Genomic DNA, 22357 nt, shown 5'->3' on the forward strand with positions numbered 1-22357 from the left:
CTCAGAAGTTAGAGTACCGAGGCTGCTTCTCCCTCAGAGACCCAAGACTCCTGGCCTCAGTCCCTCCTCCCTGAAACCCGGGGTCCTGCCTCCACCTCTCCTCCCCTTAACCCCAGTCAGGCCTGCTGCCCCGTCCGTCTCCTGCTGCCCGGGAGATTGGGGAGCTGGGACTCAGCGCCGCTCTTGCCCCTTAGTGAAATGAAAGTCCCATCAGGTTCGTCCCCTTCCTCCCCGGGCGGCTTCCCTCCCCCCTTCCTCGTCCCCTTAAAATACCCGGGATCCCTATGGCAACAGGCGCCGGGCGACAGGTGCGGGTGTTATTTACGGGTCAAGCCCGAAATAGCCCTGAGGGTGGAGGGTAGAGGGTGCAGAGTGGGGGGTGGGCGGGTGGGGACGAGGCTGGGCGCGGGCGGAGGCCAGGCCGGTGGCGGTGGCGGGCACAGCCGGACGCTTCGGAGGCAGCGCGGAGCTGGGGTCGGCGCGGGGCCGAGGCAGGAGAGCGACAGGGGCCCCTGCTCGGGAGTCGGGGGTGGGAGCCCCGAGGGGGAGCCCTAGCCTGGAGCTGAGCCTGGCGCGGACCCGACCGGGAAGGCCGTGGGAGCCCGGGGGAGGGAGGCGGACTGATCCCGAACGGGCGCAGCGTCTCTTTCGGGTCACGGTTGGCCTTTGGACCCTGCGGGGACACAGTCCTGGTTTTCTGAGCCGCGGTGCGGACCACAGCCCCTTAGTGTGAGCCCCAGGGGGGACCCCGGGTCCCCTTCGCCCCAGTCCTCTTGGAGGCCCAGCAGCCTCCGTCTCTGGACTCCACTCTGTCTTCCAGCCACCGGCCCCTTTCCCAGGCTGGGTAGAGACCTCTAATCTTTTCTGAATGGCAGGGGACACCCCCATCCCCTTTTCCTGAATTCCAGCGGGGCCCAGTCCTCCTCTGAGCTCCAGCCGGGGCTCTGCTCTTCTCCTTCTGTGGATGCCGGGGTCCCACCGCCTCTCTGAGACCAGGAGGGAATTCCGACCTCCCCTTAGGAGCTTCCCGGGACCCCAGGTCTTCCTTTTCCGAATCCCAGAGGGTCCCCAAGTCCTCTCTTCTCAAACTCTGAGCCCAGGGGTACCCCGGCCACATCTCCTCCAAACACAGAGGACTCCAGGTCCCTTCCTGAGTACCCCAAACTCTTAGCCCTACTGGGGTGCTCCGATCTCTCAGGAAAACCGGTTTCCCTTTTGTCAGCCCCCCAGCGGGGACGCCAAAGCAGCGCCTCGGAGCTGCGGGGAGCTTCAGCGGACACCAGATCTCATTCCTCTGGAGTTCTTGGGGGGGACCCTCTCCTGGGAACCCAGATTCTATCTCTAAGCCTCGGGGTGGGGGCCTTGCTTTTCCTCTGGGCCCCATCCTCTTTGCTAAGTTCTTGAGGGCAACCTAGACCCTCCTCTGAACCCCAGAGGCTTCCCCAGCCCCGGGGATCTTTTTTTCTCTTCTGAACCCCAGAAGCAATCTCAACTTTCCCATTTGAGGTTCCAGAGAGGACCCCCTCTTTCATACCCAGGGGAAACTGAGTCCCTCACCCCCTTCGAGACCCCAGGCCGCTCCTCGCTTCCGCCCCTCGAGGCCCCTCCTCGGCTCTGCCTCCTCCCTCTTCTCCACCCCACCGGCCATAAGATGATGATGTGGTCCAACTTCTTCCTGCAAGAGGAGAACCGGCGGCGGGGGGCCGCGGGCCGGCGGCGGGCGCACGGGCGGTGCAGGTCGGGGCTGACGCCTGAGCGCGAGGGGAAGGTGAAGCTGGCGCTGCTGCTGGCCGCCATGGGCGCCACGCTGGCGGTGCTGTCCGTGGGCACCGAGTTCTGGGTGGAGCTCAACACCTACAAGGCCAACGGCAGCGCCGTGTGCGAAGCGGCCCACCTGGGGCTGTGGAAGGTGTGCACCAAGCGGCTGTGGCAGGCGGACGTGCCCACGGACAGGGACACCTGCGGCCCCGCGGAGCTGCCCGGAGGTGAGCAGCCGCCGCCCCGAGCCCAGGGCTTGCGTCCCGTGGACAGGGAGGGAGAGGGGCCCGTGTCCGTGGAGAAAACCCGCCCCAGGGACGAAAGCCTGAGCCCGGAGGAGAGAGCTTGTATCCCTGTGAGCGCCAGTGCCCACATCGTCCTCTGCTCCCGGAAACTGCTGAGAGAGATCCCCCAGACATGGCCTAGGTCCCTCACTGGCCTACCCCCAGAGAACCTGTGCCTTAGAGCTTGCTTTCCTGCTACAGACTGTACCCCAAGACCAGAATGTACCTCCAAAGAGTCTATGCCCCCAGGCCATCCTGTACCCCCAGACCAGGCTGTGACCTGAGACCCCCCAGATGAGACTGTACCCCTATTCTACGCCTCTAAAGAGAGCCTGTGTCCCCACCTACAGCCTGTGCCCCAAGACCATCCTGTACCCCGACTATCCTATACCCCCAGATCAGCCTGGGTCTCCAGCTGCAGTTTCCACCCCCAGACTAACATGCACCCCTAGACCAGTCTATACCCCGAGACCAGCCTGCATCCTTACACCAGCCTGTACCCTCAGATCAGCCTGCACCTCCACACCAGGCTATGGTCCCAGATCATTCTATGACCCCCAAAGCCCCTGACCCCGCACAGCCAATGTTCTTAGGCATTGCTGGGTCCCCCCAGACCAGCCTATAGGTCCAGAGAGAGCCTGTGTCCCTAGAAAAACCTTGCCTGTGTCCCCAGACCCAGCCTGTGATTCCAGACGCAGCTGGTGTCCTCAGACAGCCTGTGCCCACCCCAGCCTGCACCCTCTGCAAATGCCTGCGCCCTGGAGACAGCCTGTGCCCACTCTGCATTGCCCACAGACAGCCTGTGCCCATGGAGAGACAGCCTGGGTTTCTGGTGTCAGCTTCCTCTTCCCAGCCTGGAGACAGCTTGCGCTCCCATCCTATGAGCCCTGGGGAGACAGACGCCCACCCCAAAGCAGGATCTATGCCTGTTCCCCACCTACTGCTTCCACCAAACCAAGCTCTCACCAGACACCTCCCAACACCCAAGGGCAGACCTTGTTCCTTCCCGGCAATGTTCTTCACTTCCTGTCCTCTCGCCTCCAAATGCCCACACTGTACATTTCAGTGTTTCTCATTTTCTCCGAGAGACACTCCCATACTCCCTCTTTTCCCAAATCATGGCTGTTTTATCCCTGGACATGGCAGGGAGCTGCCCCATACCTTCCTGACACGACAGGCCACGGCTTGTACTTATACCAGGGGGACATTCTATATCCCTGGGGAACTGGATGAAATCTTGTTCTACCTCCACTGACCCGTGGAAAATACCTGGCGCTCCTCAGAGTCTGTTTGGGCTGTCATATATTTGATCACCCATATGAGATCTCCAACACTCTTCAGTCTCCAAAGAAGGTGCTGTCATCCCAGTGCCCCTCAAAGAATATGGCCTATTTTTCTGCGTGCCATTTGAGAGTTCCCTTGTCCCTTACTTCTCCAGATGTGATACCTTATATGTGTAGAGTGCAAAATAGGATATCCCAAGTCCTCGATAGGACATGGGGATGCCTGTCTGAGCTACCCACGTGGTGTCCAGATGGGCTACCCTTAATCATTTTATTTCTGCAGATGGGCTATCCCTGGCCCCTGGGGGTCTCATAAAGGATGATCCCAAACTTTTGCAAAATGGGAGGCCCCAGTAATAAGAATATTAGATGCTGATGTAATGCCTGGTTCTGATCTCAGTGTTTTATGTACATTAACTCATTAAGCATCATAGCTAGCCTATGAGTCGTTATTAGCACTTCTATTCTAGGGAAGAGAAAAATAAGGAGCCAGAAATCTCGGTGGCTCGGTCTATGCACCCAGGCTAGTCAGATGGAATTTGAAGCTCGGTTGCCTCTCTTCTCAACAACTGCATTATATCACATCTCACTAGTCCAGCAAGAGATCCCAGAGGTCATGGGGCAATGGAGGGGGTGACCCATCCCTTCTCACCACACTGTCTGGGGTTCCTCACATCCCTCGCCGTCCCCTCCATTGATCAGAAAGGACGTCAGTCTTCTAACAGGGCCATTAACATCATCTCATAAACCCAACCCCTCAGAGGACATCTCACAATCTTCATTATCTCAGAGAAATATCTCACACTCACCACTGCCCATCAAAAGCCATCCTCAGCTCTGCTGGCTGCAAGTACAGAATGTGGGGGCGACCCTCCCCTGTGCTTTTCCAGATGGTATATGTCATAGTTTGGGGTAGTCAAGAGTCGGGATGTTCTAAACTATTTGTAGCCAAAAGAGGATGCCAGGCACCTTACATTGTCCCAGAAGGGCCATCGCACTTCCCTTGTGGATGAAGACCACCGTGTTCCCTGCAATGACTGCTTCAAAGAGCACCTGCACCCTTTGCTCAGTGACGTGAAGCATCCTTTACCTTTTTTTTTTTTTTTTTTTTTTTTTGAGATGGAGTTTTGCTCTTGTTGCCCCGGCTGGAGTGCAATGGCACAATCTTGGCTCACTGCAACCTCTGCCTCCCAGGTTCAAGCAATTCTCCTGCCTCCGTCTGCCAAGTAGCTGAGATTACAGGCATGCGCCACAACATCCGGCTAATTTTTGTATTTTTAGTAGAGACGGGGTTTCACCGTGTTGACCAGGCTGGTCTTGAACTCCTGACCTCAGGTGATCCGCCTGCCTCAGCCTCCGAAAGTGCTGGGATTACAGGCGTGAGCCACCACGCCCAGCCCGGCATCCTTTACCTCGTGTTGCTGCATAAGAACTCACACATCCCACTCCTCTTAGCCGGACATCTCACCCCTTCTCCTCCCCTCAGGGTACTTGGGGAGCTCCCACACCACCTCACCTGATGCAGGAATTGATTTCTTGTCCCTTCATATCCTTGTTCAAATTGAAAAGTTCATTTTTTCACATTCACAGACTGCCTGGTCCCTCTTCTATGGCCTTTACTCCTGTTATTCTCGACCTCTCTTCTCTCTTTCTGTGCCTCAGTTTCCCCATCTGTAGAATAAGAAAGTAGGTCAGACTAGGTGAATTCTGAGGGAATTTCTAGGTCTAAAATGTACTTTAGAAAGTGCTCCCCTCCCTTCCTTTCTTCATTTCTCCTTTCTTCTCTCCCTTTCTTCCTTTTTCTGTCTTTTTTAACTTAAAATTTCTCTCTTTTCTTTTTGGAGATATAGTCTTGCTCTGTCACCCACGCTGGATTGCAGTGGTGCCATCTCGGCTCACTACAACCTCCGCCTCCCAGGTTCAAGTGATTCTTCTGCCTCAATCTCCTGAGTAGCTGGGATTACAGGTGCACGCCACCACGCCCGGCTAATTTTTGTACTGTTAGTAGAGATGGGGTTTCACCATGTTGACCAGGCTGGTCTCGAACTCCTGACCTCAAGAGATCTGCCTGTCTTGGCCTCCCAATGCGTTGGTATTGCAGGCATGAACCATCGCGCCCGGCCCTGTGCTTTGTTTTATATTTTTTTTTCCTCATTGTTTTCCAGCTCATTTCTTTAATGTGTGTGATATACACTCATAGATATGTATTTTGATTTGGGAAATATATAGTATTAGCTTATATGTGTGTTTTCCATAAATGAGATCATGCTATTGATTTTGTCTGATCTTTGGGATTTTTTTTTTTTTTTTAAGATGGGATCTCACTCTATCACCCAGACTGGAGTGCAGTGGTACAGTCTTGGCTCACTGCAACCTCTGCCTCCCAGGCTGAAGAGATCCTCCTACCTCAGCCTCCCAAGTAGCTGGGATTACAGGTGTGTGCTGCCACACCGAGCCAATTTTTTTTATTTTTGGTACTGATGGGGTTTCACCGTGTTGGCCAGGCTGGTCTTGAACTCCTGAGCTCAAGTGATTCTCCTGCCTTGGCCTCCCAAAGTCCAGGGATTACAGGTGTGAGCCACCTCGCCTGGCCAATTTTTGGATTTTTAAATTAAATTATTAGTATTAATTATTATTGTTGTTTTGGTCAACACTGTTTCTCAAATCTCCCCAATTTGCTTTAGGTTGTTCTAGTTCATGGCTATGTGTACTGGAGAGATTTTCACAAGGAACATTTACTTGTCTGTTCCCCTATTCGATGGTCACCTGGCTTGATTCTGACTCCATGTTACTTATAAACAGTGCTGCTGTAAACATCTGCATATATGTTCCTGTCTGTTTGGTTTTTTTTTTCCTCGAGGTATATCCTGCAATGAGATTGTTGAGCCACAGGCTATGAACATTCTTCATTTCATAAAGTACCTCAGAGTGCCTTCCCAAAAGACTAGGAGTACCCATTCATACACGGTGTTTCCTCTTATCTTTTCAAATGCTTGATACGACCCTTTTAATGTTGGCCAATCTAATTGACGGAAAGTGGTGGCTCCCTGCTGATTCCAGCTGCCTCGCTCTGATCCCTGGTGAAGTGAGGCATCTCTTCACGGACTTGTGAGTTACCCAGGCTTCCTCTTCGGTGAATTACTATTCATACCCTCGGCCCATTGGTCAATTGGGTTCTCTCTCTCTTCTTGCTAATCCGTGGGAGCCCTTTGTGTGTTCTAGGTAGGAATCCTTCCTGAAACAGGAATCCTTTCTGAGTCTGTTAGCCTTCTGCTATTTGTATCTCGGTATCCTTTGTTGAATTAAGTAATTATTCATATGTAATCCCACTTGACCCTCAACAAACCCATACGAAGGGGCCAGGAAAGAGATTATTATCTCGTTTTAAAGAGGAAGAACTAGAGGCCCAGAGAGGCTAATGGCGCCCTCGGGGACACAGGTCTGGGGCTCAGAGCCCTGGGTAGGAGTCCCAGCTCCTGGATGGCGCTGTGGTCGCAGGTGGCTTGCACACCTCTGGGCGTCATTTTTCTCCTCTGTGTATCAGGGATGCTGACGTCCAAGTTTTAGGCTCCCGTGGGCTGTGTGAAGTGTCCAGCCCTGAGTTTACACAAAGGACCTCACATCCTCATGTCTTTTTTCTCTCTCCTGCTTCCACAGAAGCAAACTGCACCTATTTTAAATTCTTCACCACAGGGGAGAATGCACGCATCTTTCAGAGAACCACAAAGAAAGGTGAGAACTTTTCATCCCCTGGTGGGTGACAGGTGGGGGAAATGCTGAGCATGCTGGAGGAGGTCTAGATAGAATTATCCCCTCCTCTGCTTTACCCTGGGGCGGGCCTTGTATCTATAATCTGTGGCTGTCTCCTGGGGAGTGCTGGCGGGAGAGTTAATGATGGGGACATGGTGCTCTAAAGAATCTAGAGAACTCTTTTTTTTTTTTTTTTTGTGAGATGATGTCTTGCTCTGTTGCCCAGGCTGGAGTGCAGTGGCACAATCTTGGCTCACTGCAACCTCTGCCTCCCGGGTTCAAGTGAATCTCCTACCTCAGCCTCCCAAGTAGCTGGGACTACAGGTGCACGCCACCACGCCAGGCTAATTTTTGTATTTTTTTTTTTTTTTTTTTTTTGAGACGGAGTTTCGCTCTGTCGCCCAGGCTGGAGTGCAGTGGCGCGATCTCAGCTCACTGCAAGCTCCGCCTCCCGGGTTCCCGCCATTCTCCTGCCTCAGCCTCCCGAGTAGCTGGGACTACAGGCGCCGCCACCACGCCCGGCTAGTTTTTTGTATTTTTAGTGGAGACGGGGTTTCACCGTGTTAGCCAAGATGGTCTCGATCTCCTGACCTCGTGATCCGCCCGTCTCGGCCTCCCAAAGTGCTGGGATTACAGGCGTGAGCCACCGCGCCCGGCCTAATTTTTGTATTTTTAGTAGAGACAGGGTTTCACCATGTTGACCAGGCTGGTCTTGAACTCCTGACTTCAGGTAATCCCTCTCCTCGGCCTCCCAAAGTGCTGGGATTACAGGTGTGAGCCACCGCACCCGGCCATGCCTAGAGCTCTTACCCCATCTCTGGCTATGCCACATGCTGTGTCACCCTGGGCAAGTCACAGTCCCTCTCTGTGGGTAGCACTTGGACGTCTCACAAACGTGCATGCATCACGTGCTAACCACAGTGCTGGGCACTCCATCCGTAAGATCTCCAGTCCTCGCAGTAGCCCTGGAGGGCAGGGGGCTTTATCCTCCATCCTCCGGAAGTCCAGGAATGGCTACAATTATGTTTCCCAGGAAGTGGTAGAGGCGGAATCAGGATTCAGACCGAAATAATTCTGACTCTCAGGGAGCATGCTACTAAAGAATCTTCTGAGGAAAGGTGCGGTGGCTCACGCTGGTAATCCCAGCACTGTGGAGGCGGGCAGATCACTGATGGTCAGGAGTTCGAGACCAGCCCGGCCAACATGGTGAAACCCTGTCTCTACTAAAAATACAAAAATTAGGTCGGGCACAGTGCCTCATGCCTGTAATCCCAGCACTTTGGGAGGCCGAGGCAGGCGGATCACGAGGTCAGGAGATCGAGACCATCCTGGCTAACACAGTGAAACCTCTGCTCTACTAAAAATACAAAAAATTAGCTGGGCATAGTGGCAGGCGCCTATAGTCCCAGCTACTCAGGAGGCTGAGGCAGGAGAATGGTGTGAACCCGGGAGGTGGAGCTTGCAGTGAGCCGAGATCGCACCACTGCACTCCAGCCTGGGTGACAGAGCAAGACTCCGTCTCAAAAAAAAAAAAAAAAATTACCTGGGCATGGTGGCAGGCGCCTATAATCCCAGCTACATGGGAGGCTGAGGCAGGAGAATCGCTTGAATGTAGGGAAGCAGAGGTTGCGGTGAGCTGAGATTGTGCCACTGCACTCCAGCCTGGGCCACAGAGAGCAAGACTCATCTCAAAAAGAAAAAAAAAAAAAGAATCTTCTGACAAGATGGAAATGGTGGAAATACTCTGTTTCTGTGCTGACCCATATGGTGGCCATGGCCCCATGTGACTCCAGCATGCTTGGAATGTTGCTGGTGTGACGCAGAACTGAGTTTCTAATTGTGTTTAATTTAAATTGATTTAGCATGGAGGCCACATCTGGCTAGCAGTGAATATACTGGACAGTGTTGCTCTAAACACTGCGCCCTTTCTTTTTATTCATTTTGTATTTGTATTTGTATTTATTTATTTCTTTATTTTAGTTTAGTTTAGTTTAGTTTTGAGATGGAGTCTCAGTCTTTCACCCAGGCTGGAATGCAGTGGCGTGATCTCAGCTCACTGCAACCTCCACCTCCTAGGTTCAAGCAATTCTCCTGCCTCAGCCTCCCTAGTAGCTAAGATTACAGGTGCGCACCACCACACTGGGCTAATGTTTCTATTTTTTAGTAGAGACAGGTTTCACCATGTTGGCCAGGCTGGTCTTGAACTCTCCTGACCTCAAGAGATTCACCCACCTTCGCCTCCCAAAGTGCTGGGATTATAGGTGTGAGCCACTGCACCTGGTCCACAGGAGGAAATTTAGGCTGAGAAGGGTTCAGCCTAAATTCCCACTGGAATCTGGAAAATTCTAGCAGAATCTTCCATGTAGGAAGTAGTTAGGGAGATTTCCATCCTGGATCATTCCACTGTAGCATGCTGCCTTTGCCATCGTCTCCCACACACCCGACTACCTCAGCTTCCTCACCTATAAACCTATAAATCAGTAATAATTGGTAATTCTCAACTCTTTCGAATCCTGGCCCTCTCCTCCCCTTGCTTGGTGACTTGAGAGAACTAACTGACTCTTTCTGAGTCTTAATTCCTTCAACAGTGTAAGTAAAATGTTGGGCTGGATGACATTCTACTTGAAAATTCTTCTCTTGTCCTGAATCTTACATCTTCCTGGTTCTGGGTTCCTACAGGTGAATCCTCTTCATTCCCTACATCCCATGTTCTCTGCTTCTTTCCTCTCTCCTCCCGGCAGAGGTGAATCTGGCAGCTGCGGTGATAGCAGTGCTGGGCCTGGTAGTCATGGCCTTGGGGTGCCTCTGTATCATCATGGTGCTCACTAAAGGTGCAGAGTTCCTGCTCCGAGTTGGAGCCGTCTGCTTTGGCCTCTCAGGTGAGGGTTCAGAGCCTGGACGCTGAGGACATTGCATGCTGGGAGGATCTCCAGGCACTGTTGCATGCTGGGAGATGGGCTCTCTATGCACTGTTGCATGCTGGGAGATGGGATCTCTATGCACTATTGCATGCTGAGAGTAGGGTCTCCACACACTGTTGCATGCTGGGAGGTGGGATCTCTAAGCCCTGTTGCACGCCTGGAGTTGAGGGGAAGCCCAAGGGCTATAGTAGGTTCAAAGATGGGAGAACCCCAACAGCCGGGCTAAGGATTGGAGGGTGTCCAAACATTGTTTTAGATTTGGACCTGGGATCTCCAAGAATTGTTGCATGCTGGGAGATGGGATTTCCAATCACTGTTGCATGCTAGGAGTTGGAGAAAGCTCAAGGACTATAGAAGTCTCAAAAATTGGAGAGTTCTAAGCCCTTTTGTTAGCTGGGAATTGGAAGCTATCCAAATACTTTTTAAGGTTTGGACATGGCGTCCCTAAACACTGTTTCATGCTGAGATGTTTTGAGCATTATAGCCTGTTGAGAGGTCAGGGAACCCCAGGGGCTGTAGTAGGCTCAAAGGTGGAAGAGTTCCAAGCCCTATTGTTGACTCAGAATTTGATGGTCTCTAAATGCTTTTTTAGATTTGAGATGTGAGGTCTGCAAGGACTGTTGCATTCTTGGAGCTGAAGGTCTAAATAAAATGCTGCATCTTATGAAATGTAGCCCTCAGTAATGAACAACAATTCAGTTTATTGTACTTCCAGTTCAAATCCTTACAACAGCTCTATTAGGCAGGGCTTACTATCCCCCATTTTATTTATTTATTTATTTATTTATTTTTGAGACAGAGTCTCCCTCTGTCGCCCAGGCTGGAATGCAATGGCATGATCTTGGCTCACTGCAACCTCCGCCTGCTGGGTTCAAGTGATTCTTCTGCCTCAGTTTCCCAAGTAGCTGGGATTACAAGCAGGCACCACCACACCTGGCTAATTTTTGTATTTTTCAGTAGAGACGGGGTTTCGCCATATCAGCCAGGCTGGTCTCGAACTCCTGACCTCAAGTGATCTGCCCATCTTGGCCTCCCAAAGTGCTGGGATTATAGGCATGAGCCACCACACCCAGCCTCCCCCATTTTATAGATGGGGAAATTGAGGCTCAGAGAAGTCAGATGAATTATTCATGGCCACACCATCAATGATGGCATGATGGCAGAGGTGGGATTTTAAACTTGGCTTGCTTTCTTTCTTTTTTGAGATGGTCTCACTTTGTCGCCCAGGCTGGAGTGTGGTGGCATGATTTCAGCTCACTGCAACCTCTGCCTCTAGGTTCCAGCCCAAGTTGTGCCCTGAATCACTGTGTGACCTTGGAAGGTTCATTTTATTTTCTGGGCCTTGGTTTTCTTATTGGATCAAATGTTGGCTTTGCTTTGCTTTTCTTTCTTTTCTTTTCCTTTCTTTCTTTTCTTTCTTTCTATCTTTTCTTCCTTCCTTCCTTCTTTCCTTCTTTTCTTTCTTTTCTTTCCTTTCTTTCCTTTCTTCCTTTCTCTCTCTCTCTCTCTCTCTCTCTCTCTCTCTCTCTCTCTCTCAGGCTGGAGTGCAGTGGTGCAATCTCAGCTCACTGCAACCTCCACCCCTCAGGTTCAAGCGATTCTCCTGCCTCAGCCTCCCAAGTAGCTAGGATTACAGGTGTGTGCCACCACACCTGGCTAATTTTTGTATTTTTAGTAGAGACGGGGTTTCACCATGTTGGTCAGGCTGGTCTTGAACTCCTGACCTCAAGTGATCCACCCGCTTCAGCCTCCCAAAATGCTGGGATTACAGGTGTGAGCCACCGTGCCCAGCTAAGACTTTCATAAAATACTTTTATGTCAGCACCTTCCCGTGAACCCCCATGGGTAATGCAGGTGTGAGTTTAACCATAACACCAGCACCAAATTCCTACCGAGCTACGCATTCCATGAAAACAGGCATCATCTTGATCTTTTTCATCGTTCAGTCCTCAGGGAGTTAGAGGGGGCCTCTCTGGGGAGGTGACGTTGACGATGTCAAAGTATGGACAGACAAGCTGGGAGAGTTTGCTGCATTGCAGATCTTGAAAGAAAGCCAGTGTGACAGAAGTGTGGACAGAGATAGGGAGACTGGTGCAAAAGGTGTCACTGCATTAATGTGAGATAAATGTCACTGGCCCTGTGACATTAACAGGGAATCAAGAAGATCTAGATTGGAGTCCCAACTTCTTAACAGCTGTGTAATTGGGGCAAACCTTTTTCTATCTCTGAGCTTAAATCTCCTTATAGCCACGAACTCACTCATCCAGGTATCTGTTGATATTGTGTCCATCCTATCCATCCATCCATTTATCCTTCCATTGATGGATCAGTTTCCTCCTTGTCTCCCCTTCCTTCCTTTCTCTCTCTTTCCCTATCTCTCTCTCTCCTTTTTTTTTTTTTTTTTGTTTTGTTTTGTTTTGTTTTGTTTTGTTTTTGCGACCGGGTCTCGCTCTCTCATCCAGGCTGGGGTGCAGTGGCACGATCTCATCTCACTGCAACCTCAGCTTCCAGGGCTCAGGTGATTGTCTTCCTACCTTTCAGCCTCCTGAGTAGCTGGAAATACAGGCGCACGCCGCCATGCCCGGCTAATTTTTGTATTTTTTTTTTTTTTTTTGTAGAGATAGGGTTTCGCTATGTTGCCCAGGCTGGTCTCCAACTCCTGAGCTCAAGTGATCTGCCCACCTCGGCCTCCCAAAAGTGCTGGGATTATAGGTGTGAGCCACCATACCTGGCCCCTCTCTCTTTTCTTTCTTTTCTACCCACTTTCCCTTCCTGTCTCCCTTCAGTCATCTATTTCTCCATTTTTTTTTCACTTGTCCATTCATTTAACAAGTATTTCTTTAATATCCAGTGAGTCCTAGATGCTGTGCTAGGAGCTGCTGAGGATGCAACGATGAATAAGATAAAGATGATGTTTGGGCCGGGCGTGGTGGATCACTCCTGTAATCCCAGCACTCTGGGAGGCTGAGGCGGGCGTATCACGAGGTCAGGAGATCGAGACTATCCTGGCTAACACAGTGAAACTCTGTCTCTACTAAAAATACAGAAAAAATTAGCCGGGCATGGTGGTGAGTGCCTGTAGTCCCAGCTACCCGGGAGGCTGAGGCAGGAGAATGGCGGGAACCCGGGAGACGGAGCTTGCAGTGAGCCGAGATTGCACCACTGCACTCCAACCTGGGCGACAGAGCGAGACTCCGTCTCAAAAAACAAACAAACAAAAAAACAAAACAAAAGATGATGTTTGTTCTCACAGAATTTGTAGCTTGGTAGGAATTCGGTGCTGGCGTTATTATTGAACTCACACCTGCATTACTCCTGGGGGTGCACAGGAAGCTGTTGATACAAAAGTGTTTTATGAAAGTCTTGGGCACAAAAGTGCTCTGCAGATTGTACCACCAACTGAAAGTGAAGGAGGATTTGATGTGGTAATTACTGTGGTTAGATTGGGTGTCAGGGACTGGGGTGGGTTGAGATTTTGAGGTCTCCCTAGATAAAGGGACAGGTTCAGGTTGTCTTGTTTCTTTCCTTATATATGTATCAGCTGTTGTTCTATGTTTTAGAGGTATGACACAGAGAAGTCCGCTGCCCTCGTGGACTTACAGTGCAGTGGGAGAGACAAATGAGATAAAGAGACATTGCTCATATAAATCAATATATATTCATAACTACCAACTGTGATGAATGCTATAGATAAAAAGTACAGAGTATGAGAAAAGTATACGACAAGAGACCCACTGTAGATTTAGGTGGCAGTGGTTAGTGAAGGCGTCCCTTCGAAACATGTAATTCATACAGAGATGTGAAGAATAAGGACATCTAAGGCAGGCTCAGGGAGGGGGAAGCGGAAAATTACTCCAAGCAGTATAAAGGTCTTCAAGCCTGAACAAATCTGGTGCATTGAAAGTCCTGCTCCAAGCTGCGAGAGTGTGGGAGGAGCAGCTTGAGAGGAGGCTGGAGAAGCTGCAGGAGCCAGACCCGTGTACCTCTTTATTTAATGTATTTTTTTTATTTTTGAGACAGAGTTATGCTCTGTTGCCCAGGCTGGAGTGCAGCAGTGTGATCTCGGCTCACTGCAACCTCAGTCTCCTGGGTTCCAGCGATTCTCTTGCCTCAGCCTCTGGAGTGGCTGGGATTACAGGCGTCCGCTGCCACACCCGGCTAATTTTTGTATTTTTCGTAGAGACAGGGTTTCCCCATGTTGGCCAGGCTGGTCTCGAACTCCTGACCTCAGGTGATCTGACCACCTCGGCCTCCCAAAGTGCTGGGATTACAGGCATGAGCCACCGTGCCTGGCCATCCACCAGCAAATTCTATTGGCACTGCCTCCAAAACGTATTTTGAATGCAAACTCATACCTTCATTTCACCATGACACTAACCCAAGCCATGGCTATATTTCCCCGAGATAATTTCTATGGCCTCCTCACTGTTCTCTATGCTTCTCCTTTTTTTTTTTTTTTTTGAGACGGAGTCTCACGCTGTTGCCCAGGCTGAAGTGCAGTGGCGCGATCTCGGCTCACTGCAAGCTCCGCCTCCCGGGTTCCCGCCATTCTCCTGCCTCAGCCTCCTGAGTAGCTGGGACTACAGGCGCCCGCCACCGCGCCCGGCTAATTTTTTGTATTTTTAGTAGAGACGGGGTTTCACTGTGGTCTCGATCTCCTGACCTTGTGATCCGCCCGCCTCGGCCTCCCAAAGTGCTGGGATTACAGGCTTGAGCCACCGCGCCCGGCCTATGCTTCTCCTTTTAACCTCCTCAAGCCCATTCTCCACTGAGCAGCTAGAATGATACTTCTACTTTTTAAATTTTAATTTTTTAAGACAGGGTCTGGCTCTGTAGCCCAGGCTGAAGTACAGTGGCACTATCACAGCTCACTGCAGCCTCAACCTCCTGGGCTCAAGCAATCCTCCCACCTCAGCCTCCCGAGTAGCTGGGACCACAGGCACACACACCACGCTGGGTTAATTTTTAACATTATTTGTGGAGACAAGGTTTCACTGTGTTGCCCAGACTGATCTTGAATTCCTGGGCTCAAGCAATCCTCTCCCTTCAGCATCCCGAAGTGTTGGGATGACAGGCGTAAGCCAAATGATAGTTTTTTCTTTCTTTCTTTTTTTTTTTTTTTTAGATGGAGTTTTGCTCTTGTTGCCCAGGCTGGAGTGCCACGGCACGATCTGGGCTCACCGCAACCTGACTCCCAGGTTCAAGCAATTCTCCTGCCTCAGCCTCCTGAGTAGCTGGGATTACAGGCACCCGCCACCATGCCTGGTTAGTTTTCTATTTCTAGTAGAAACGGGGTTTCTCCATGTTGGCCAGGCTGTTCTCGAACTCCTGATCTCAGGTGATCTGCCCACCTCGGCCTCCCAAAGTGTTGGGATTACAGGTGTGAGCCACCACGCCTGGCCCCCAAGTGATACTTTTATATCAGAAGTCAGATCATGGATCCTCCCCAGAATAAAAGCCACCTAAATTCCTACTACCAGAATAACATGGTGGCAAGGCCTCCTGTGGGCTGACTGCTGGCGCCCTGTGACTCCATCTCCTGCCGTCTGCTCTCCCTGCTCCAGCCACGCTGGCCTCTGCTGTTCCCTAGACGCTCTAAGCTCATTCCCCGCTCAGCGTGCTTTGCCCAGCTGCCTCCTCAGCCTGGAACATTCTTCCACCGGCGCTTCAAATGTCTCATTTCCTCATATTATTTAAGTCTCTGGTCAAATATCACCATCTCAGAGAGAACAGCACTGACCATCGTGTCTAAAGCGGACTCATTTGGTATCCAAGAAAATGTTAAAAAATAATAATAATAATAATAAAAGAGCTGGGCGCGGTGGCTCACGCCTGTAATCCCAGCATTTTGGGAGGCTGAGGCAGGTGGATCACAAGGTCAGGAGTTTGAGACCAGCCTGGCCAACATGGTGAAACCCCGACTCTACTAAAAATACAAAAATTAGCCGGGCGTGGTGGCGGGCGTCTGTGGTCCCAGCTACGCAGGAGTCTGAGGCAGGAGAATCGCTTGAACCCAGGAGGCGGAGGTTGCAGTGAGCCGGTTCTTGCCACTGCACTCCAGCCTGGGCAACACAGCGAGACTGTGTCTCAAAATAAATAAATAAATAGATAAATAAATAAATAAATAAAAATAAATAATAATAAAAGATAAAGAGGGCGTGTAAGAGAAACTGGGTGTGGGGGCTCACGCCTGTAATCTCAGTACTTTGGAAGGCCAAGGTAGGCGATGTCTTGAGCCCAGGAGTTCGAGACCAGCCTGGGCAACATAGTGAAACCCCATCTCTACCAAAAATAAAAAATCTAGCTAGTCTCATAACCTGATCTCAAAAAAAATAAATAGATAAAAATTTAAAAATAAAATAAACTGGCCAGGTGCAGTGGCTCACGCCTGTAATCCCAGCACTTTGGGAGGCCGAGGTGGGCAGATCACAAGGTCAGGAGTTTGAGGCCAGCCTGGCCAACATGGTAAAACCCCGTCTTTACTAAAATATAAAAAATTAGCTGGGCATGGTGGTGCGTGCCTGTAGTCCCAGCTGCTCGGGAGGCTGAGGCAGGGAAATTGCTTGAACCTAAGAGGCGGAGAGTGCAGTGAGCCAAGATCACGCCATGGCACTCCAGCCTGGGCGACAGAGTGAGACTCCATCATGAAATGCAATGCAATGCAATGAAATACCAGTCGCGGTAGCTCACTCCTGTAATCCCAGAACTTTGGGAGCCGAGGCTGACAGATCACTTAAGAACAGGAGTTCAAGACCAGCCTGACCAACATGGTAAAACCCTGTCTCTACTAAAAATACAAAAATTAGCTGGGCGTGGTGGCAGGTGCCTGTAATCCTGGCAACTCGGGAGGCTGAGCGGGGAGGATCATTTGAACCTGGGAGGTGGAGGTAGAAGTGAGCTGAGATCCCGCCACTACACTCCACCCTGGGTGACAGAGCAAGACTATAGTCTCATAAATAAATAAATAAATAAATAAATAAATGAAATAAGAAAGAAAGAAGACTCATGTCCAGCTGGGACTTTATCTGCCTTATTTTTCTTCACAGAATTGATCACTACCTGACATTCTCTATTTATTCATGCCCATATTCATTTGCCAAGGTCCCCATAAGAAAGTACCGCAGCCTGCATGGCTGTGGTGCAACAGAGTTTGATTTCCTTGCCGTTCTGGAGGCTGGAAGTCTGAGACCAAGGTGTCGGCAGGGACGGTTTTCTCCAAGGCTTCTCTTCTTGTCTTGTAAATGGCCAACTTATCCATGTATCTTCACATGGTCTTCCCTCTGTACCTGTCTGTGTCCACAGTTCCTTTTTTCTTTCTTTCTTTCTTTTTTTTTTTTTTTGTTGTTGAGTCAGAGTCTGGCTCTGTCACCCAGGTTGGAGTGCAGTGGTGTGATCTCCGATCACTGCAACCTCCCCCTCCCAGGTTCACGTGATTCTTCTGCTTCAGCCTCCCGAGTAGCTGGCATTACAGGTGCCCGTCACGACATCCAGCTAATTTTTGTATGTTTTAGTAGAGACGGGGTTTCTCTATGTTGGCCAGGCTGGTCTCAAACTCTTGACCTCAGGTGATCCACCCTCCTCTGCCTCCCAGAGTGTTGGGATTACAGCCGTGACCCACTGCGCCTGGCCTTCTTTTTTTCTTTTTTTGTTTTTTATGTTTTGTAGAGACAGGGTCTCACTATGTTGCCCAGGCTGATCTTGAATTCCTGGCCTCAAGAGATCCTACTGCCAGAAACTTTTTTATCTCATAAGGACACCAGTCGCATTGGATTAGGGTTCCTTCTGAGGACTTTGCTTTAACTTAATTATCTGTTTTTTGTTTGTTTGTTTTGTTTTGTTTTTTTGAGACAGAGTCTCACTCTGTTGCCCATGCTGGGGTGCAGTGGCTCGATCTCAGCTTGCTGCAGACTCTGCCTCCAGGATTCAAGCGATTCTCCTGCCTCAGCCTCCCGAGTAGCTGGGATCACAGGCGTGCACTACCACACCCGGCTAATTTTGTATTTTTAGTAGAGACGGGCTTTCTCCATGTTGGCCAAGCTGGTCTCAAACTCCCGAGATCCACTTGCCTTGGCCTCCCAAAGTGCTAAGATGACAGGCATGAGCCACTGCACTCGGCCTTAATTATGTCTTTAAGGACTCTATGTCCAAATACAGTCACATTCTGAGGTACTTGGGGTCAGGACCCCAAAACCTGAACTTTTTGTGGAGGACACAATTCAGCCCTCAACAATGCATTTAACTGATTATTGTCCATCTCTCCTTCTTGGATGAAACTCTAGAAGGTCAGGGACTTACAGTATCATTTATGTATTATATTTTATGTATTTTGTAATAAGAGCTCAATGAACATCTGTTCAATGAATCAAAGAATGCGTGAATCAAGTCTGCTGTGGTGGTTCACACCTGGAATCCCAACATTTTGGGAGGCTGAGGCGGGAGGATTGTTTGAGGCCAGGAGTTTGAGACCAGCCCGGGCAATGTAGAAAGATCCTGTCTCTACAAAATAAATGAAATAATTAGCTATGGTGGCTTGCAGCCGTAGTCCCAGCTACTCAGGAGGTTGAGGAGGGAGGAGGGCTTGTGCCCGGGAGGTCAAGTTTGCAGTGAGCTGTGATCGCGCCACTGCACTCCAGCCTGGGTGGCTGAGACCTTGTCACTAAAAAAAGAGGAAAAAAAAAAAAAGGAATGAATTAGGAGAGGAATGAAGGGGAGTTCTTGTCTCAATGCTTTCCCACCTCCCGTTCTATAATGTTGGGCTGCATGGAGCAAAGAAGGGGCTTTTAAATCACAGCATCTGGGCCGCATTCTCCAGCCCCTAATCAAAATCACAGTGAATGGCCGGACGCGGGGGCTCAGGCCTATAATCCCAGCACTTTGGGAGGTGGATGGATCACCTGAGGTCAGGAGTTCCAGACCAGCCTGGCCAACATGGTGAATGCCCATCTCTACTCAAAATACAAACATTAGCCGGGCGTGGTGGCACGAGCCTGTAGTCCCAGCTACTTGGGAGGCTGAGGCAGGAGAGTCTCTTGAACCCGGGAGACAGAGGCTGCAGTGAGCCGAGATTGCACCATTGCACTCCAGCCTGGATGACAGAGTGAGAGTCTGTCTCAAAACAAACCAAAAACAGTAAACAAACAAACAGAAAATAAACCACCAGAGTGGGCTGGGGTACAGGGAGGAAGCAGGGTCAGGAACTGGGGTTGGGGCAGGACTCCAGGGTCTGGAGAGAAGGCGACTGGGATCCATGACTCATGCGTGACTCTCAGACGGTCCTGCATGACCAGGCCCCTGCCTGCCTCTGCAATCCCATTAACACCTCTCTCCCCAACCCCAACTCTCCTTGCTCCGACCACACTCAGCTTTTCTCTTTTCTCCAAACACTCTGTGCTGCGTCCTACACAGGGCCTTTGCGTCAACCCCTCCTTCTGCTCAAAACAGCTGTTATTTCGTTTTGAGCATGACTGACTTCTTTTCATGCTTCAGGTCCCAGCTCAAATGGCTTTTCTCGACATCATCCAAAGTCCCTGCTCCACCCCTGGGTGCCACTCTCTCTGTTTCTATTTCCTTCCTCTCATGCATCACCCTCTGAGATTATCTTGCCTCCTCATTTGTTTATTTTGGACATTGCAACCTGGAAGCCTGCAAGCCCTCGACGGCCAGGGGATGTGCTTTGTTTGCCAGGCAGTGTGTAAAGATTTCTCGGAGTTTATGTTTAAAGGTTGGAGGAATTCCCATAAAAATAATAATCATTTAAGCAGTTATAGGCCTGGTGCGGTGGTTCACCCCGGTAATCCCAGCACTATGGGAGGCCAAGGTGAGTGGATCGCTTGAGGTCAGGAGTTCTAGACCAGCCTGGCCAACATGGTGAAACCATGACTGCTAAAAATACAAAAATTGCCGGGCGCGGTGGCTCAGTCCTGTAATCCCAGCACTTTGGGAGGCCGAGGCAGGTGGATCACAAGGTCAGGAGTTCGAGACCAGCCTGATCAACATGGTGAAACCCCGTCTCTACTAAAAACACAAAAATTAGCCAAGCGTGGTGGCGTGTGCCTGTAATCCCAGCTACTCAGAACGCTGAGGCACGAGAATCGCTTGAACCGGGCAGGTAGAGGTTGCAGTGAGCCGAGATCACGTCACTGCACTCTAGCCTGGGCAACAGAGCAAGACTCCATCTCAAAAAAACAAAAAAAATTAGCCAGGCGTAGTGGAGGATGCCTGTAGTCCCAGGCACTCAGGAGGCTGAGGCATGAGAATCGCTTGAACATGGGAGGCGGAAGCTGCAGTGAGCTGAGATCATGCTGTTAAAGGGCTGCAGCTGGCTTCTGCCATCATTTCCACCCTACTTTCTGCCCTGTGTGCTTACACTTTCTCATGCCCCCTCCAGGCATTTGAGCTTTGCAAACTTTGGTTTATTTGCTTACTGTCTATCTCCAAGTAATACATAAGCTCCACAAGGGTAGGATCTTTCTCTATCATGTTCTTTCTTTTTCACTCTTTTTTTAAAAAAAAATCAGCCTGCAATCCCAGCTACTCAGATATTTATATGTGTATATATATAATACTCATGTATTTATATGTGTGTATATATACACACACACACACTAGCTAGGCGTGGTGGCACACGTCTGTAATCCCAGCTACTTGGGAGACTGAGGCAGGAGAATCGGGAGGCAGAGTTTGCAATGAGCTGAGATTGCAACACTGCACTCCAGCCTGGGCAACAGAGCAAGACTCCGTCTCAAAAAAAAAAAAAAAATCTAATGAACCATATTCACCCTACAGTGCTGCGAACACCAGAATACCTTTCTACCCATCTAGCTGTGATTCTATATCCGCCTTTTAATCATTTTCCAGCATACAGTTCTGTGGCATCAATTCCGTTCACGTTGTTATGCAACTATCACCCCCATCCACCTTCAGAACGATTTTCATCTTCCCCGGCTGAAATTCTATACCCATTAAACACCAACTCCCCTTTTTCCTCTTCCCTCCGGCCCTTGGCAACCACCCTTCTACTTTCTGTCTCTACGACTTTGTGTCTTTTTTTTTTTTTTTCTTTATTTCCAGCTTCCCAATTGCGCCTGCTATATAGTAGGTGTTTAGTAAGTATTTGTTGAGTGCATGTGTGGGAAGGTGCCAGGGTGGGCGGGAGGGCTGGGAGAGGATGGCAGAGATGTTCAGACACAGCTGGGGTCCCAGGGGCCTGATGGCGTGCTGTCCTCTCTCCCGCAGGCCTGCTGCTCTTGGTGAGCCTGGAGGTGTTCCGGCATTCCGTGAGGGCCCTGCTGCAGGGAGTCAGCCCGGAGCCTCCCCCGGCCCCACGCCTCACCTACGAGTACTCCTGGTCCCTGGGCTGCGGCGTGGGGGCCGGCCTGATCCTGCTGTTGGGGGCCGGCTGCTTTCTGCTGCTCACACTGCCTTCCTGGCCCTGGGGGTCCCTCTGTCCCAAGCGAGGGCACCGGGCCACCTAGAGCCATGCCTGAGACTTCCCTAAGCAACCACCAAGCCCTTTGACCTTCTCCATTGTACCCCCAAGATCTTTTTGCTCCATCTCCTGAGGAAACTGTGTTCTCCCTGCTCGGGGGCCCATGTTTTTTTACACGCCTGCGTCCTGTCCCCTTACCCTTTCTCTGTAAATACGCTTCTCTCAGTGGCTGTATGTGGTTTGCTTGGGGTTGGGATGGGAAGAGGCTCTGCAAACGAGGGTCCCCAGGGAAGACTGGCGGGGACCTGATGGGGTAGCTGGGGTGTGGGGTGGGGGGATGAGGTCAGGGGTCTTGGATGGGAGTTGGGGGCCCCTTCATTTCCCAGGTGTGGATCAATTCACTTGCCCGGAGAGACTTTTTACAACTCATCTGCAGCTCAGGGTGGGGGTGGGGGGAGATAGGGAAGGGTCTGACCTGGCTGTGATCTGATTTGGGATTAAAGGTTTGGAAATTTAACAGCTTTGGTTTGGAGTCTATTTGTGACGTGATTGTGCATTAGGGGGTAAAGAAAAGAGACCCCGTATACCGTCCAGAAACGTGCCACTCATAAGCCCAGAAGTCACGTGGAAATGAACCCATGTACAATGGTTCAGAGTGTGGAAAGCACAATATACTTTTTATTTTTATTTTTATTTTGAGACGGAGTCTTGCTGTGTCTCCCAGGTTGGAGTGTAGTGGCACAACCTTGGCTCACCGAAACTTCCGCCTCCTGGGTTCAAGTGATTCTCCTGCCTCAGCCTCCAAAGTAGCTGAGATTACAGGCACGAGCCACCATGCCCAACTAACTTTTGTATTTCTTTATTTTGAAGAGACGGAGTTTTACCATGTTAACCAGGCTGGTCTTGAACTCTTTTTTTTTGTTTGTTTGTTTT

General features: G+C 50.5%; 1 protein-coding gene across 1 annotated transcript; it reads left to right on the forward strand.

The window, feature by feature from the left end:
- Positions 1 to 418: 418 nt before the first annotated feature.
- On the forward strand, positions 419 to 22016 carry LOC105497020 (calcium voltage-gated channel auxiliary subunit gamma 6). Its single transcript, XM_071087773.1, has 4 exons — positions 419 to 1985; positions 6983 to 7057; positions 9817 to 9954; positions 21232 to 22016. Exons 1-4 carry the CDS (start codon positions 1652 to 1654, stop codon positions 21468 to 21470), a joined length of 786 nt encoding a protein of 261 aa, XP_070943874.1. The 5' UTR covers positions 419 to 1651; the 3' UTR covers positions 21471 to 22016.
- The last annotated feature ends 341 nt before the right edge of the window (positions 22017 to 22357 follow it).

Source organism: Macaca nemestrina, chromosome 20 (genome assembly GCF_043159975.1).
Source record: "Macaca nemestrina isolate mMacNem1 chromosome 20, mMacNem.hap1, whole genome shotgun sequence".
NCBI lineage: Eukaryota > Metazoa > Chordata > Mammalia > Primates > Cercopithecidae > Macaca > Macaca nemestrina.